Raw genomic sequence first — 18,661 nt, 5'->3', positions numbered from 1 at the left:
TTAAAGTACATTGTAAAGACAATTATGAAAAAATACACAGAATTATCGAAGTTCTGGGGGGTGCTATCAATTTTTTTTTTTACAAAGCAAGCCATTATTTATCATACATGAGTTTTGTTGTATTTATTTTTCCAACAAATTTAAATAGTGAAAAAAACACAGATAACATTACTATATAAGTGCTAAAATCAAAGCAAATATTTATTAGTTGGTATCAAATCAAAATGCGCACTTTTCTGTGTATCGTGTTCCTACTTAGCTCCGCCACCGTTCTTCCCGATTTTCATACTGTTATTACGTAAAACCTCTAGGCTGAACTGACACCTGAGCAACTCGCCAAACTCGAACCCATTCGTAAAGAATGCCAAGTTATACCACCAGTGACCGGGAAAATAACTCAACTACCAAGTGGTGAAATAGTCGATGACCCCAAAAATATAAAAAAAAATACGTGGTGTGTGTTGCCCAAAAAACTGGATTAATATCGGACTCAGGTGACTTAAACTGGGATACTATTAAAACTAGGCTCAAAACAAGCGGTTACAAGTGATGAAAAGATTGCCGAAATAGAAAAATGTGCCTCTCAACAAGCAACGCCTCAAGATACCGCGTTTATGTTTATGGAATGCACTTCTAAACATCAACCTAACTTCTCTCCTGTGGATTAGTGATTTTGAATTTTGCAAATTCGAGAATTAAAGATTTGGTGAACGAGATTTGATTTATAATTTCAAGGTAGCGTGGCAAGTTGCTTTCGACGAAAATCGTCCTTATGTTGACACAATTTGGTACTATTAGGGATTCTCGCCCAGCCACCGTACGAAGTCTAAGATTATGATTATATTTTTGTAGTGTTACAGTTTGCACACGTCTTTAATTGAAAACTAACATTGTTATGTATTTTCTGGGATATTTTTGGATATAAAACCAATATTCATAGGGATGATCTTATAAACCATCGCTACAACACGAAATTACTAGGGAACCTTAAAACGTGAAGGTTTGTGGAAATATTTGTGTCAAAAATTTAATGGTAATGACGCCATGTGAGTCAATTTAAATAAATGTTAAAAAGTAACACAGTCTTGAACTTACGGTTTATGAATCTGTCTTGAAGTTTTATTCTAGACATCGAGCTTTTTAGAAAAAAAATTGATATTTCATTCAGTAGGGGATTTCTCGATTTTTTTAGATTTTTTTTTCTCAATTTTCCGTTGTTTCAGTTTTATGATTTTTCAGTTTCCGATTCCCCGATTTTTCATTTTTTCAATTTCCAAAGTTTTCGATGTTTCAGTTTTGGGATTTTCCAATTTTTCGAAATTAAATGTTTTTGGATCTTTTAAATTTTCAATTTTTCGATTTTTCAACTCTTGGATTTTTTGATGTTTTGATTTCTCGAAGTTTCGATTTTTCGATTCTTCAATTTTTCAGTTGTAATTTTTTGTTTCCCAATGAATCGATTTTTTGATTTTTCGACATTTCAAGTTCTCGATTTTTCGACTCCGATTCTTCGACATTCTGATTTCTCGATTTTGATTTCCTGACTTTCCGATGTTTGAAGTTTATGATTTTCGAATTTTCCAGTTCTATACCTTTTCGATTTTAACAATTTTCGACTATTGAATATTTCAATTTTTGGCGTTTCTAAATGTTCGATTTCCCGAGTTTTCGACGTTTCATTGTGCGATTTTTCAATTTTGGGTTTCGTCAATATTTCGATTTTTCAATTGTTCGCCTTTTCGGCCATTTGACTTGTTACTTTTTCAATTTTTCAATTTTTTTTTGATTTTTGAAATTTTAGAGATATCGATTTTTCTATTTTTCGATTTTTTGTTATTGAGACAATTTTTTAACTTTTCGATCTTCAAATGTTTGATATTTTAGTTTCATATTTCGCGTCTAAAATTTTTCGAATTTTTGGCGTTTCAAAATGTTCCCAATTTCTCGAAAAATCGATTTTTTGATTTTTCGACTTTTCAAGTTCTCGATTTTTCGACTTCGATTCTTTGACTTTCTGATTTCTCGATTTTTCGATTTTTCCTATTCTATCTTTTCAGATTTCTCCAATTTTTGACATTTGAGTTTTGGAATTTTTAATTTTTTTTTAATTTTTAAATATTTTTCGATTCTGTCAATTTTAGATATTTCGAAATTTGGATTTTTCAGTTCTTCGATTTTTCAATTTTTCTATTACTCAATTTTACGATATTTGATTTGGGAGAATTCTGGATTTTTTTCATTTTCGATTTCTCAGTTTTCCGACGTTTCAGTTTTACGATTTTTCAGTTTCTCTATTTTTCTATTTTTCATTTTTCGATTTCTAAAGTTTTCGATTTTTCAATTCTTTGATTTTTGATGTTTTGATTTTTCGGTTTTTCGATTCTTCAATTTTTGGATTCTAAAATTTTTCGAGTGAATATTTCAATTTTCGGCGTTTCTAAATTTTGGATTCCTCAAGTTGTCGATGTTTCAGTGTGGGTTTTTCAATTTTGGATTTTTTCAATATTTCAGTGTCTGAATTTTTCGTCTTTACATCTTTTCTATTTTTTCAATTTTCACTTTTTCAAAATCTTTTTATTTTTAAAGTTTTCGATTTTTTGTTATTTCTCGATTTTTAAAATTTTCGATTCTTCAAATGTTCGATATTTTAGTTTCATCTTTCAAGTTTAGAATTTTTCAATTTTTCAATATTTGGCGTTTCAAAGTCTTCGGTTTTCCAATTTCTCGATTAATCAATTTTTTGATTTTTGAATATTTTAATTTCTCGATTTTCAGACTTCGATTCTTCGACTTTCTCATTTCTTGATTTTTCCTATTTTAACTTTTCAGATTTCTCAAATTTTTGACATTTGCGTTATGGGATTTTTTAATTTTTGAATTTTTCAATCTTTCGATTTTTCGAATTTTTTATAAACATTCTATTTTTGATTTTTTGATGTTTTGGTTTCCCAATTTTCCAATTTTCCGATTCTTTGAATTTTAGATATTTCGAAATTTCGATTTTTCGGTTCTTCGATTTTTCAATTTTTCTATTACTCAATTTTACGATTTTTATTTGGGAGAATTCTGGATTTTTTTTATTTTTCGATTTCTCAATTTTCCGACGTTTCAGTTTTACGATTTTTAAGTTTTTCTATTTTTCAATTTTTGGCGTTTCTAAATTTTCCATTTCTCGATTAATCTATTTTTTGGTCATTCGACTTTTCAATGTATCGGTTTTTCGACTTTCCGATTTCCCAATTTTTCATTTTTTCGATTTCTAAAGTTTTCGATTTTTCAGTTCTTCGATTTTTGATGTTTAGATTTCTCGGTTTTTCGATTCTTCAATATTTGGATTCTATAATTTTTTGGTTCTAAAATTTTTCGACTGAATATTTCAATTTTTGGCGTTTCTCAATTTTCGATTTCTCAAGTTCTCGATGTTTCAGTGTGGGTTTTTCAATTTTGGATTTTTTCAATATTTCAGTTTGTGAATTTCTCGTCTTTACGTCTTTTCTATTTTTTGAATTTTTACTTTTTTAATTTTTCAAAATCTTTTGATTTTTAAAATTTCAAAGTTTTCGATTTTTCTATTTTTCGATTTTTTGTTATTTCTCGATTCTTCAAGTTTTCAAATGTTCGATATTTTAGTTCCATCTTTCAAGTTTAAAATTTTTCAATTTTTCAATTTTTGACGTTTCAAAGTTTGCGGTTTTCCAATTTCTCGATTAATTGATTTTTTGATTTTTGAACATTTTAATTTTTCGATTTTCCGACTTCGATTCTTCCACTTTCTGATTTCTTCATTTTTCTATTTTTCTTATTCTAACTTTTCAGATTTCTCAAATTTTTGACGTTTGAGTTTTGAAATTTTTGAATTTTTCAATTTTCGATGTCTGGATTTTTCAGCTCTTCCATTTTTGGATATTTTAATTCTATGATTTTTTAAATTTTCGGTTCTTCATTTTTCGATGCTATAATTTTTCGATTCTAAAATTTCGGTTTCTCAAGTTTTCGATGTTTTAGTGTGGGTTTTTCGATTTGGGGTTTTTCAATATTTCAGTTTTTGAATTTTTCGTTTATTCTATTTTTTGAATTTTTATTTTTTCAATTTTTCAAAATCATTTGATTTTTTAAATTTTAGAGTTTTCGATTTTTCGATTTTTTATTATTTCTCGAATTTTGAATTTTTCGATTCTTCAAATGTTCAATATTTTAGTTTCATCTTCCGAGTTTAGAATTTTTTCAATTTCTCGATTAATCGATTTTCTGATTTGTGAACATTTCAAGTTCTTGATTTTTCGATTTTGATTCTTCGACTTTCTGACGTCTCGATTTTTTAATTTTTCGTATTTCTCAAATCTTCGACGTTTGAGTTTTGGCGTTTTTTAATTTTTGAATTTTTCAATATTTCGATTTTTCGCCTTTTTTAATCTAAAATTTTTTGATTTTTTGATGTTTCGGTTTCCCGATTTTTCCATTTTTCTGTTTTAATCTTTCTATTCTTTGAGTTTTAGGTATCGTATTTCTAAATTTCGATTTCTCAGTTCTCCGACTTTTCAATTTTTCAGTTTTTGGAATTTTTAAATTTTACGATTTTTCACTTTTTTGGAGTTTCGTTTTCTCGATCTCATTTTCTCGCTGTTAGAATTTTCGGTTTTGCAACTGTTCGATTTTAAAAATTTTTGATTTTTGGTTTTTTCAATTTTTTCGATTCAACGTTTTTTTTATTAGTTTCGAATTTTTCGATTTTACGATTTTTTATTGTTTCGACTTTTCTAATTCTTCCTGATACAGCGGTTAGTAAAAAAGTACAAATTCATTGAAGCGAGATTTGTTGATTTTTTTATACTGTGAAATTCAAGGCAACATATTAATAGCTGGGATAAAATGGCTTAAAAATCCTTAGTGTTATCGATTGTTATTATTTAGATCACCTCTTGGACTGATCTCGGTATCACTTTTACATAACCAGTCAATTCAATAAAAACAAAAAATAGTTATCAGTTTAAGATAAACTGCACATGACATAATATATAAACGAGTAAATGTATCAGAACATTGTTGCGTTTCGTGCTTTTGCTCACAATGAAGCTACTTATTTGCTGTTTTCTGTTAATAACATCCACCTTGGTAAGACTACCACTTCCATTTTAAATCCACTTATTCCAACTCTTTAGGCTGCTTTGAGCCCCGAACAGGAAAAAAAACTCGACAAAATTAGCGACGAATGCAAATCCGAGTCGCACATATCCACAGAAACCATAAACAAAGTTCGTGAGACACAAAAATTTGAAGACATTCCGACAACCAGAAAGCACATTTTCTGCATCTTGAAAAAAACCGGAGTAGTATCGGAGTCTGGTGACATCAACATCGACACTATTAAAACAAAACTGAAGAAGGTGGACGCAAGTGACGAAACGTTAAACGCCGTCGAACAAGAGTGTGCCATTAAGAAGCAAACACCCGAAGCTACCGCTTTCGAACTCACGAAATGCATCTACAGCAAACAGGCGAATTTTTCTCCGGCGGACTGAAAGTCGGACTTTTTAGTCCTCGTGCGTTTTGTTTTACTAGAATATCTTATTAAAAATAATATAGGAGTAGTACAAATCTTTCACGTCCTCCCGTGGCCGTAAACCCTCATCCGTCCTGTTTACTCCTCTGTTTTGTGTAGATGGCGTCCATAACTAAAGAACTAAAAGGAAATGCCCCATTTTATCCCACTTTCCCCTACGCGTGTTTACTGCGGCTTCCATTCCGGAAGAAGTTAAAGGCGGACCACGTTCTCACACTGAGCAGTTTATTTCAGAAATGTTGCCGCAGGGATTTCAACCCCTTATACAACCTTCATAGAGTTGTCGGGGTACATGAGAGGCCCATTCGACATTTCATTTGGTATGATTGATGGTCTTGAGCAACAGCAACTCGCCAGGTTCGCACACCATTACCTGTACGATTCGCGAGGAAATTGAAATTAACTGCTCTCAGACGCTTATTTCATTTCATGGACCGTTAACTAGCGGGAGGGTGCTAATTTCCTAGAGAAATAATGGATGGCTTTTGAGCGGCTGTGTTAATTAGGGTACGATTAACACAAAATTTTTCCTAGGCTCTCGCCATTCGTCAAGTGGAAATTTGGGTAACCTGGTGTTGCTCGTATTAAATGAACTTAGTTCACAGTCTTAAAGTTCGGGAGCTTTGATAAGTTTCTTAGATGCGTACTTGGAGCGTTTTCACCAGTTTGTAGTATCTCTTTACAACAAATACTACCCACGCTCCGAAGTAATTTAGTGTTATTACGAAAAGATCCATATTCATCTGCAAAGTTTCGGAACATTAATATGGCTGTAGTTAATTGTATTTATTTTTCTATCTTTGAGTAATTTGCGTTCTTCGGATCACCTTTCGTTGCTCGGTGGCGGTTTATCTCGATTCATTTCTCGGCTTTTATCGCGTCTTGCTAACTTTTATTGTTTTTTCGATAGGTGCTCGTTGAAAGTTTTTATATTACGCGAATAATGCGGCGCATTGTTCGTATTTTCTGGAAAGTAGCGTTTTAACGAGATCTGGAACTATTTTAGTGTATTTGGGCCAACGCGAGGTCTTTGTTAAAAATCTGGGATATTGTGTTATCTACGTTGGTGCGTCGGGGGTTGTTATAGTTTAGTTTATGCACTGATAATGTGTGGTAAGCGATAACAAAAGTATGCACAACATTTGTTATTTGTTGCAGATTTAAGTTTAATTTAATACTCACAAATCACTAATTGTTTACGTCAAGTTATCAGAAGGTCAAAGATCTGTCCATCATTTTTAGTCACAATAAAATAATAAATTTGTCATCTATGGTGACATGTTTTTCAAGAGGGTTTTTGAGTATCTTATATAAAATAAAATTTACCGTTTACTGTTTACACGATATTCTTAACATACTTGTAAAATTTGACAACAATCGGTTGAGTAGTTTCGGAGATTGTCTAATAAAAAGCGACACACACCAGCGGAGACAGGAGAGCTATTTTTCGTACTCTGGTGGTAATGAAACGTCGAGAAAATATAAAAGTAGCCAGTCGCCCGATGGACTCGATTACAGTACTTGCTTAGCTTAAGGTCGGGAAGTAAAACATCGAATAGTTTAGAGGGTCCTTAGGGCTTTTTTAAGTTTGAAATAATCTCAAGTGTTCCCGGTGTTTTGATTTTTAAAAAGTTTTGCAGAACTCAGGGGCCTGATTATATTTTGAAAATGTTTTATAAATAGTTTCAGGGGCCCTAAATTTTTGATCATGCAAATGTTTCGAATAATCTTAGTGGATTATAGTGTTTTGATTCTGGAAAAGTTTCAAAGACTCCCAGGGGCTCCTACGTGGTGTTTTGCTTATGAAAGAGTTTTAATGAATCTCAGGAGCTTCTAGTGTTTTCATTTAAATTTGTAAGAATGTCCGGGGATCCTAGTGTTTTGATTTTAAAAATGTTTTAAAGAAACTCAGGGGCTCCTAGTGTTTCGTCTTTGAAACAGTTGTAAAGAATCTTAGGAGCTTCTAGTGTTTTGATTTTGGAAAGTTTGAAAGAATCTCAGGGGCTCCTACGTGGTGTTTTGCCTATGAAAGAGTTTTAATGAATCTCAGAGGCTCCTAGTGTTTCGTCTTTGAAAAAGTTTTGAATAATCTCAGTTTTGTTTCCAATTTGAAAGAATCTCAGGGGCTTCCAGTCTTCTCATTATTAAAGAGCTTTAAAGAATCTCAGGAGCTTCTAGTGTTTTCATTTAAATTTGTAAGAATGTCCGGGGATCCTAGTGTTTTGATTTTAAAAATGTTTTAAAGAAACTCAGGGGCTCCTAATGTTTTGTCTTTGAAAAAGTTGTATAAAATCTCAGGAGCTTCTAGTGTTTTGATTTTGGAAAGAAAGAATCTCAGGGGCTCCTACGTGGTGTTTGGCTTTAGAAAGAGTTTTAATGAATCTCAGGGACTTCTAGTGTTTTGTCTTTGAAAAAGTTTTAAAGAATCTCAGGAGCTTCTAGTGTTTTGTTTCAAATTTGAAAGAGTCTCAGTAGCTCCTAGTATTTTGATTATGAAAGCGTTTTAAAGAATCTCAGGAGCTTCTAGTGTTTCGATTTAAATTTGAAAGAGGCTAGGGGTTCCTAGTGTTTTGATTTGAAAATCTTTGAAGGAATTTCAGGGGCCCCTAGTGTTTTGAGTTTGAAAAGGTTTGAAACAATCTCAGGGGCTCCTGATGTTTGAATTTTAAAAAAGTTTTAAAAACTCAAGTTTGAAAGGACCTAGTGTTTTGGTTATGAAAAAGTTCTAAAGAGTCCCAGGAGTTTCTAGTGTTCTGATTTAAATTTGAAAGGAACTCAGAGGCTTCTAGTATTTTCGATTGTTTAAATTTTAGATACATATTTCGAAATTTCGATTTTTCAGTTATTCGATTTTTCTATTTTTCAATTCTTTGACTGTTTAAAATTTTTTTTTGTTTTCGGTTTTGCAATTGTTCCATTCTAAAAATTTTTGATTTTTCGATATTTCAATTTTTCGGTCTTAAAATGGTTCGATCATTTAATATTCCGATTTGTCGAGATTTAGATGTTTTGATTTTTTAACTTTCCGATTCTTCAATTTCTCCACATTTTAATTTTACTGTTTTTTTTTTAAATTTTAGATATTTCTCGATTTTCCGATACTTCAGGTTTACGAATTTTCAACTTTTCGATTCTATAATTTTTCGAATTAAAATTTTTCGACTTTTGAATATTTAAATTTTTGGCGTTTCTAAATTTTCGACTTTTCAATTTTCGATTTGTCAAGTTTTCAGTTACGGCGTGGGATTTTTAAATTTTGGGTTTTTTCAATATTTCGATTTTTGAATTTTTCGTTTTTTCGGCTAGTGTTTTGGTTATTAAAAAGTTCGAAAGAGTCTCAGGAGTTTCTAGTGTTCTGATTTAAATTTGAAAGTAACTCAGAGGCTTCTAGTATTTTGATTTTAAAAAAGTTTTAAAGAAATTTAGGGGCTCCTAGTGTTTTGCATTTGTAAGAGTTTTAATGAATCTCAGGAGCTTCTAGTGTTTTGATTTTGAAGAAGTTTTAAAGAATTTCGTGGGCTTCTAGTGTTTTTATTTTGGAAGGTTTGAAAGAATCTCAGAGCTTAATAGGTTTTTGTCTTCGAAAATTTTTTGTTTCAAATTTGAAAGAATCTCTGGTCCTGGTGTTTTGATTGTGAAAAAGTTCTAAAGAACCTCAGGAACTTCTAGTGTTTTGATTTAAATTTGAACGAATCTCAGAAGCTCATAGTGTTTTGATTTTAAAAAGTTTTAAAGAAAAGAAACTCAGAGGTCCCAAGTGTTTTCGTTTTGAAAAAGTTTCAAATGATCTCAGTGGCTTCTAGTATATTGTTTTTGGAAACGTTGTAAAGAATCTCAAGGGCTCCTGGTGCTTTCCTTTCGAAGAAGTTTTAAAAAGTGTCAGAGGCTTCTACTGTTTTGATTTTATAATTGAAAGAATCTTAGGGGCTCCTAGTATTGTGATTTTGAAAATGTTTGTAAGAATCTCAGGGGCTCTTTGTGTTTTGATTTTGAAAAGATTTGAAAGAATCTCAGGAACCCCTGGTATTTTGTTTTCGAAAAAGTTTTAAAAAGTCTCAGGGGCTTCTACTGTTTTTATATTTGAAAGAATCTCAGGGGCTACTAGTGTTTTGATTTTAAAATTGATTTAAAGAAACTCAGGGGCTCCTAGTGTTTTGTCGTTGAAACAGTTTTAAAGAATTTCAGGAGCTTCTAGTGTTTTGATTTTTGAAAATTTGAAAGAATTTCATGGGCTTCTATGTGGTGTTTTGCTTTAGAAAGAGTTTTAATGACTCTCAGGCGCTTCTAATGTTTTGTATTTGAAAAAGTTTTAAAGAATCTTAGGAGCTTCTAGTGTTTCGTTTCAAATTTGAAAGAATCTCAGGGGCTTCTAGTCTTTTGACTATGAAAAAGTTTTAAGCAACCTCAGGAGTTTCTAGTGTTTCGATTTAAATTTGAAAGAAACTCAGGGGCTCCTAGTGTTTTGATTTTGAAAATGTTTGAAAGAATCTGAGGGGCTCCTGGTTTGCTTTAGAAAAAGTTTTAATGAATCTTAGGGCTTAATAGTGTTTTGTCTTCGAAAATGTTTTGAAGAATCTCAGGCGCTTTTAGTGTTTTGTTTCAAATTTGAAAGGATCTCAGGGGCTTCTAGTCTTTTGACTATGAAAAAGTTTAAAAAAATCTCAAGAGCTTCTAGTGTTTCGAGTTAAATTTGAAAGAAACTCAGGGACTCCTAGTATTTTTATTTTAAAAATGTTTTAAAGAAACTCAGGGGCTCCTAGTGTTTTGTCTTTGAACCAGTTTTAAAGAATCTCATGGGCTCCTACGTGGTGTTTTGCTTTAGAAAGAGTTTTAATGAATCTTAGGGGCTTCTAGTGTTTTGTCTTTGAAAAAGTTTTAAAGAATCTCAGGAGCTTCTAGTGTTTTGTTTCAAATTTGAAAGAATCTCAGGGGCTTCTAGTCTTTTGACTATGAAAAAGTTTTGAGCAACCTCAAGAGTTTCTAGTGTTTCGATTTAAATTTGAAAGAAACTCAGGGGCTCCTAGTGTGTTGATTTTCAAAATGTTTGAAAGAATCTGAGGGACTCCTGTTTTGTTTTAGAAAAAGTTTTAATGAATCTCAAGGGCTTCTGGTGTTTTGTTTTGAAGAAGTTTTAGAAAGTCTGAGGAGCTTCTACTGTTTTGATTTTGCATTTGAAAGAATCTCAGGGGTCTCAAGTGTTTCGATTTTGAAAATCGCTTTGAGAAAATCTCAGGGGCTCCTAGTGCTTTCCTTTCCAAGAAGTTTTAAAAAGTGTCAGAGGCTTCTACTGTTTTGATTTTATATTTGAAAGAATCTTAGGGGCTCCTACTATTGTGATTTTGAAAATGTTTGTAAGAATCTCAGGGGCTCTTTGTGTTTTGTTTTTGAAAAGGTTTGAAAGAATCTCAGGGACCCCTGGTGTTTTGTTTTCGAAAAAGTTTTAAAAAGTCTCAGGGGCTTCTACTGTTTTTATATTTGAAAGAATCTCAGGGGCTCTTGTCGTTTTGCTTTCGAAGAAGTTTTAAAAAGTCTCAGGGGCTTCGACTGTTTTGATTCTATATTTGAAAGAATCTTAGGGGCTCCTAGTATTGTGATTTTGAAAATGTTTGTAAGAATCTTAGGGACTCCTACTTTTTCTATTTTGAAAAGGTTTCAAAGAATTTCAGGAGCTCCTGTTGTTTTGCTTTCGAAGAGGTTTTAAAAAGTCTCAGGAGCTTCTACTGTTTTGATTTTAGATTTGAAAGAATCTCAGGGGTTCCTAGTGTTTTAATTTTGAAAAGGTTTGAAAGAATCTCAGGGGCTACTAGTGTTTTGATTTTGATACGGTTTGAATGAATGTCAGACGCTTCAATTGTTTTGATTTTGAAAAAGTTGTAAAGAATCTCAGGGGCTTTGCTGTTTTCCTTTCGAAGAAGTTTTAAAAAGTGTCAGAGGCTTCTACTGTTTTGATTTTATAATTGAAAGAATCTTAGGGGCTCCTAGTATTGTGATTTTGAAAATGTTTGTAAGAATCTCAGGGCTCTTTGTGTTTTGATTTTGAAAAGGTTTGAAAGAATCTCAGGGACCCCTGGTGTTTTGCTTTAGAAAAAATTTTAAAAAGTCTCAGGGGCTTCTACTGTTTTTATATTTGAAAGAATCTCAGGGGCTACTAGTGTTTTAATTTTGGAAAGTTTGAAAGAATCTGAGAGGCTCGTAGTGTTTTCATTTTGAAAAAGTTGTAAAGAATCTCAGGGGCTTTTGTCGTTTTGCTTTCGAAGAAGTTTTAAAAAGTCTCAGGGGCTTCGACTGTTTTGATTCTATATTTGAAAGAATCTTAGGGGCTCCTAGTATTGTGATTTTGAAAATATTTGTAAGAATCTTAGGGGTTTCTAGTGTTTTGATTTTGAAAACGTTTGTTGGAATCTCAAGGGCTCCTAGTGTCGTGATTTTGAAAAAGTTGTAAAGAATCTCAGGGGTTCCTGCTGTTTTGATTTCGAAGAGGTTTTAAAAGTCTCAGGAGCTTGCACTGATTTGATTTTATATTTGAAAAAATCTCAGAGGTTCCTAGTGTTTTGATTTTAAAAATGTCTGAAAGAATCTCAGCAGCTTCTACTGTTTTGATTTTATATTTGAAAAAACCTCAGGGGTTCCTAGTGTTTAGATTTTGAAAATGTTTGAAAGAATCTCACGGGGCTCCTAGTATTGTGATTTTGAAAATATTTGTAAGAATCTTAGGGGTTTGTAGTGTTTTGATTTTCAAAACGTTTGATAGAATCTCAAGGGCTCCTAGTGTCGTGATTTTGAAAAAGTTGTAAAGAATCTCAGGGGTTCCCGCTGTTTTGATTTCGAAGTGGTTTTAAAAGTCTCAGGAGGTTCCACTGATTTGATTTTATATTTGAAAAAATCTCAGAGGTTCCTAGTGTTTTGATTTTGAAAATGTCTGAAAGAATTTCAGGAGCTTCTACTGTTTTGATTTTATATTTGAAAAAACCTCAGGGGTTCCTAGTGTTTTGATTATGCAAATGTATTGAAAGAATCTCAGGGGTTCCTAGTGTTTTGATTTTGAAGATGTCTGAAAGAATCTCAGGAGCTTCTACTGTTTTGATTATATTTGAAAAAACCTCAGCGGTGCCTAGTGTTTTGATTATGAAAATGTTTGAAAAAATCTCTAGGGTTCCTAGTGTTTTGATTTTGAAAATGTTTGAAAGAATCTCACGGGGCTCCTAGTATTGTGATTTTGAAAATATTTGAAAGAATCTCAGGGGTTCCTAGTGTTTTGATTTTGAAAATGTCTGCAAGAATTTCAGGAGCTTCTACTGTTTTGATTTTATATTTGAAAAAACCTCAGGGGTTCCTAGTGTTTTGATTATGAAAATGTTTGAAAGAATCTCAGGGGTTCCTAGTGTTTTGATTTTGAAAATGTTTGAAAGAATCTCAGGGCTTCCTAGTGTTTTGATTTTGAAAATGTTTGAAAGAATCTCACGGGGCTCCTAGTATTGTGATTTTGAAAATATTTGTAAGAATCTTAGGGGTTTGTAGTGTTTTGATTTTGAAAACGTTTGATAGAATCTCAAGGGCTCCTAGTGTCGTGATTTTGAAAAAGTTGCAAAGAATCTCAGGGGTTCCTGCTATTTTGATTTCAAAGATGTTTTAAAAGTCTCAGGAGCTTCCACTGATTTGATTTTATACTTGAAAAAATCTCAGAGGTCCCTAGTGTTTTGATTTTGAAAATGTCTGAGAGAATTTCAGGAGCTTCTATGTTTTGATTTTATATTTGAAAAAACCTCAGGGGTTCCTAGTGTTTTGATTTTGAAAACGTTTGAAAGAATCTCAGGGCTTCCTAGTGTTTTGATTTTGAAAATGTTTGAAAGAATCTCACGGGGCTCCTAGTATTGTGATTTTGAAAATATTTGTAAGAATCTTAGGGGTTTGTAGTGTTTTGATTTTGAAAACGTTTGATAGAATCTCAAGGGCTCCTAGTGTCGTGATTTTGAAAAAGTTGTAAAGAATCTCAGGGGTTCCTGCTGTTTTGATTTCGAAGAGGTTTTAAAAGTCTCAGGAGCTTCCACTGATTTGATTTTATATTTGAAAAAATCTCAATGGTTCCTAGTGTTTTGATTTTGAAAATGTCTGAAAGAATCTCAGGAGCTTCTACTGTTTTGATTTTATATTTGAAAAACCTCAGGGGTTCCTAGTGTTTTGATTACGAAAATGTTTGAAAGAATCTCAGAGGTTCCTAGTGTTTTGATTTTGAAAATGTTTGAAAGAATCTCACGGGGCTCCTAGTATTGTGATTTTGAAAATATTTGTAAGAATCTTAGGGGTTTGTAGTGTTTTGATTTTGAAAACGTTTGATAGAATCTCAAGGGCTCCTAGTATCGTGATTTTGAAAAAGTTGTAAAGAATCTCAGGGCTTCCTGCTGTTTTGATTTCGAAGAGGTTTTAAAAGTCTCAGGAGCTTCCACTGATTTCATTTTATATTTGAAAAATTCTCAGGGATTCCTAGTGTTTTGATTTTGAAAAAGTCTGAAAGAATCTCAGGAGCTTCTACTGTTTTGATTTTATATTTGAAAAAACCTCAGGGGTTCCTAGTGTTTTGATTATGAAAATGTTTGAAAGAATCTCAGGGGTTCCTAGTGTTTTGATTTTGAAAATGTTTGAAAGAATCTCACGGGGCTCCTGGTATTGTGATTTTGAATATATTTGTAAGAATCTTAGGGGTTTCTAGTGTTTTGAGTTTGAAAATGTTTGAAAGAATCTCAGGAGCTCGTAGTGTTTTGATTTTGAAAATATTTGAAAGAATCTCAGGGGCCCCTAGTGTTTTGAGTTCGAAAAGTTTAGAAAGAATCTGCCCTCTGGACGCAAAACATATGAAGCTCCCAAACTTTTTCATATTTAAAAAAAAAGAGTCTTAGAATTTTTACGAATTTTTAAAAAAATAAAACAAAAAAGAACTCTCTAGAATTTTGCAAAAGTAAAAGCACCAGACGCTAAACGTGAGGAATCCATAATATTTTTCACATTCTTAAAAAAAATTATTTAAAGATCCGGAAGCACACTTACGAGTAAATAGATTGAATTTTTAGATAAATTACAAAGGGTTATTAAGCAAACATTATTTTTTCTGCTATAGTAACTACGTATTAAAATAAAAAGTGTATTTGCAAAACTTTAGGAAATTTTGATAACCATTTTTTATTTAATTAAAAAAACTAATTGAGCCCTCTATTAATAGATTTCAGACACCCTGTAAAGACTAAGAAAAAACGAAACGGTCAATTTCAATTAGACACCAGCAGTCGCTGAAATTTTAGTGGTTATGTAGTGGGGGTTCTAGGGCACATTTGTATGGGAAACTTAAGCTGAAAAACAACACCAGTCAGTTGTTTCAAAAACAAAGACCAGACAATGAAAATTATTTCACCTTTTTAAAAAATACCAAATGTAGGTTTCAAACGACTTGAAAATAAAACTTTAGATTGTAACGATAATAATTAACTGCTTTTACTTTTTTCAATAATTTATTGTTAGGAAACTCGGAGGAAAAAAATAGAACCCAGATTTATAGAGGCACTGCAATATAGAAAACATACACTAAAAGATCAAAGTAGCTACCTTTAGCCACAAAGGAGCGTCTACAAGACAAACTTGAACAGATCAAGTAAATGTCAACGCTTTCATTAAAAAAAAAAAAACAACAAAGCTCCACGTCGACGAAACAATAAACAAAACTAACGAACAAACAACCGCACTTAACAACAACAAAATAATCGCAAGATTTCTTAATGCCAACAAATACAGATACCTTACGACTGTTATCATAAACTCTGAACCCAACAAAAACACTGATAAATCCCGTATATATACACCACCTCAAACAAATCCGGCTTTAAAGCACCAAAATGAAGCTAATTATCTGCCTGCTTTTCCTCGCAACCTACGCCCTGGTAAGACCACCACTCGTTTTACTTTTATTTTCACCCCATATTCTTAGGCCGCTTTGAGCCCGCAACAAGTGAACAAAATTGAACCGATCAGCAAACAATGCCGGGAAGAAACAGGAGCCACTCTGGAACAAGTGAACAAAATTCGTAGCAATGCCGTGTTCGAAGACGATCCGAAACTGAAGAAGCATGTGCTGTGTGTGGCGAAAAAAACGGGACAGGTTTCTGAATCGGGCACAATCAACGTTGAAGGGATTAAGAATAATTTAAAGAAGGTTGGGACTAGCGATGAGACCATAGCGGAGATCGAAAAGTGCCTACTTGAGAAGGATACTGCAGAGGAAACTGCGTTCCAAGTTATGAAATGTGTCTTCGACAGACAGCCGAATTTCTCGCCAGCTGATTAGAAGTGGCGTGTTTAAATGTAACAATCTGAGGAAAGGAATAAATGTTTCTTGTGTCGAATCTTGTGATATTTTCTATATGATGATGGACGGTTGGAGTTGTCCGAAATGTAAACGAATGTTCTCGAATAATAATGTGAAAAATGAGCCAAAATAGGCGACAAAAACGGATTTCTTTGAGATTTACATTTATTTTATTATTCGTTAAATTTACAGAACAAATTATATGTTTTTCTAAGTTTTCAGCTCAAAAATGTTTCCTTTTGTATCGAAAAAATTGCATACATTGTCGTTTTTAGGAGTTCACGTAGAAATTTTTGGGCAAAAAATAGAATTTTTGAAACATTAAGCAAGCCAAAAACGTGTAATGTGTCATTTTTCTATGGCAGAAAATCAATTTTAATTTGATTAATTTTTTTTTAATTTTTGATTTTTCAATGTCATTTTTCAAGTTTTGATTTTTATTTACATCGTGTTGACTGAGAACTTTTTAATAGCACCCATTTGCGAATCTTTAAAAATTATACAGTTTTTTGGTTTTAGGATTTCTCAGTTTTTCGATTTTTATTTCGCAATTTTTTAATTGTACAATGTTTCGATTTGCAGGTTTTGAGTTTTCAATTTTAAATTTTTCAAAATTTTGATTTATCAACACAACATCCGTAAACACCACTAATTTTTGTCAAAAATTAATATTTACATTTATCATTTGTGAGATTTTAAATGGGAAGTAGTATTTTTTTATCAACTTGACTTAGTGAGAAATCGAATAAACTGACAAATATTGACAATTCGAAAATAAAATAAGACGAAACCTCGGAACGAAATATATAAAAAATATTTTCTATTTATCTTTTGTCTATTTCAAGTTTGGGACTTTTCAATACTTTTAAATTTTTCGATTTTTCGACTTTTCGTGTTTTTGATTTTTTACTTATTCGATTTTTCAAAATATTGCGCCTTTTTAAATCTTACATTTTTCAGGTTTTTGATTATGTACTTTTGTTTCTAAAATTTTGGATTTTTCGATTTTTCAATTTCTCGATTAATGAATTTTTTAATTTTTCGACTTTTTGATTTTGCGTCTTTCCGATTTCTGGATTTTTCAATTTTTCGATTTTCAGATTTTCAATGTTTAAGTTTTGGGATTTTTCAATGTGTTTCGGTTTCTAAATTTTTAGATTTTTCGACTTTTTATTTTTTTGATTATTTACTTATCCGATTTTTCAAAATATTGTGACTTTTTAAATCTTACGTTTTTCAATTTTTTGATTTTTCGATTTGTTGAAGTTTTGATTGCTCGATTTTTAAAATTTTCAATTTTCCGAATTTTAAATTTTAGATTTTTTACTTTTTTGTTATTCTGATTTCTCAATTTTTTGATTTTTCAAGTTTTCGGGATTATTTTTTCAGTTTTTCGATACTTCGATTTTTCGATTGAAGGGTTTTCTTTCGATTTTTCGCCTTCTCGTTTTTAGATCTCCGGTTTTTCAATTTTTCGGAATAAATTTTTCAGTCTTTCGATGTTTTGATTTTCCATTTTTTGGTTCATAGTTTTTTTTAAGTTGAAATTTTTCAATTTTGAATTGTTCCCTTTTTCGATTTTTAGCCATTATTTCACAGTTTTTCGAATTTTCGACTTCTGGACCTCTCGAGTTTTTGTTGTTTCGATTTCGGGATATTCCAAATTTTCGACGTTTCAGTTTTGGGATTTATGTACTTATTTAAATTTTTCGATTTTCCAGTTTTTGGCGCTTCTAAATTTTTGGATTTTTTGATTGTTCAATTTCTCGATTAATGAATTTTTTTAGTTTTTCAACTTTTCGATTTTTCGTCTTTTCGATTTATAAATTTTTCGATTTTTCGACTTTTCGTGTTTTTGATTTTTTACTTATTAGATTTTTCAAAATACTGCGACTTTTTAAATCTTACATTTTTCAATTTTTCGAATTTTTAAATTTTTCACTTTTCTATTATTCCGATTTCTCAATTTTTTGATTATTCGGGATTAATTTTTCAGTTTTTAGATATTTCGATTTTTCAATTTTCGATCGAAGGGTTTTCTTTCGATTTTTCGCGTTCTCGTTTTTACAATTCCGGTTTTTCAGTTTTTCGGAATAAATTTTTCAGTTTTTTGATATTTTGATTTTTCACTTTTTGGTTCATCGTTTTTTTTTAAGTTGAAAATTTTCAATTTTGAATTTTCCTATTTTTTGATTTTTAGCCACTATTTCACAATTTTTGGATTTTTCGACTTCTCGACTTCTCGATCTTTTGTTGTTTCGATTTCGCGATATTCCAATTTTTCGACGTTTCAGTTTTGGGATTCATGTACTTATTTAAATTTATCGATTTTTCAATTTTTGGCGTTTCTAAATTTTTGGATATTTCAATTTCTCGATTAATGGATTTTTTATTTTTACGACTTTTCGATTTTTCGTCTTTCCGATTTCTGGATTTCTCAATTTTTCGATTTGCAGATCTTCAATGTATAAGTCTTGGGATTTTTCAATATGTATTTCGATTTCTAAATTTTTAGATTTTTCGACTTTCTGTTTTTTGATTTTTTAGTTATTCGAATTTTCAAAATTTTTAGGAATTGTTAAATCCTACATTTTTCGATTTTTCAATTGTTTGATTCTTCGATTTGTTGATGTTTTGATTTCTCGATTTTGTAAATTTTCAATTTTTTGAATTTTAAAATTTTTCAATTTATCGGGTTTTTTAAGTTTACCTACATGTTTCAATTTTTTTAATTTACAATTTTTCGATTT

The 18,661-nt window shown here is 31.4% G+C and overlaps 2 protein-coding genes across 2 annotated transcripts; both read left to right on the top strand.

The window, feature by feature from the left end:
* The first annotated feature begins 5,003 nt into the window (after positions 1–5,003).
* Positions 5,004–5,568, top strand: LOC135133662 (B2 protein-like). Its single transcript, XM_064062128.1, has 2 exons — positions 5,004–5,112; positions 5,160–5,568. The coding sequence occupies exons 1-2, from the start codon at positions 5,068–5,070 to the stop codon at positions 5,517–5,519; spliced, it is 405 nt and encodes a 134-aa protein (XP_063918198.1). The 5' UTR covers positions 5,004–5,067; the 3' UTR covers positions 5,520–5,568.
* A 9,807-nt stretch (positions 5,569–15,375) lies between these two features.
* Positions 15,376–15,948, top strand: LOC135133526 (uncharacterized). Its single transcript, XM_064061970.1, has 2 exons — positions 15,376–15,486; positions 15,534–15,948. The coding sequence occupies exons 1-2, from the start codon at positions 15,442–15,444 to the stop codon at positions 15,888–15,890; spliced, it is 402 nt and encodes a 133-aa protein (XP_063918040.1). The 5' UTR covers positions 15,376–15,441; the 3' UTR covers positions 15,891–15,948.
* The last annotated feature ends 2,713 nt before the right edge of the window (positions 15,949–18,661 follow it).

Source organism: Zophobas morio, unplaced genomic scaffold (genome assembly GCF_036711695.1).
Source record: "Zophobas morio isolate AGI-343-1 ecotype UQ-CSIRO unplaced genomic scaffold, CSIRO_AGI_Zmor_V1 ptg000022l, whole genome shotgun sequence".
In the NCBI taxonomy this organism is placed as follows: domain Eukaryota; kingdom Metazoa; phylum Arthropoda; class Insecta; order Coleoptera; family Tenebrionidae; genus Zophobas; species Zophobas morio.
Note: the sequence above shows the minus strand (reverse complement) of the source record. Positions and strands in the feature narration are given on the sequence as shown.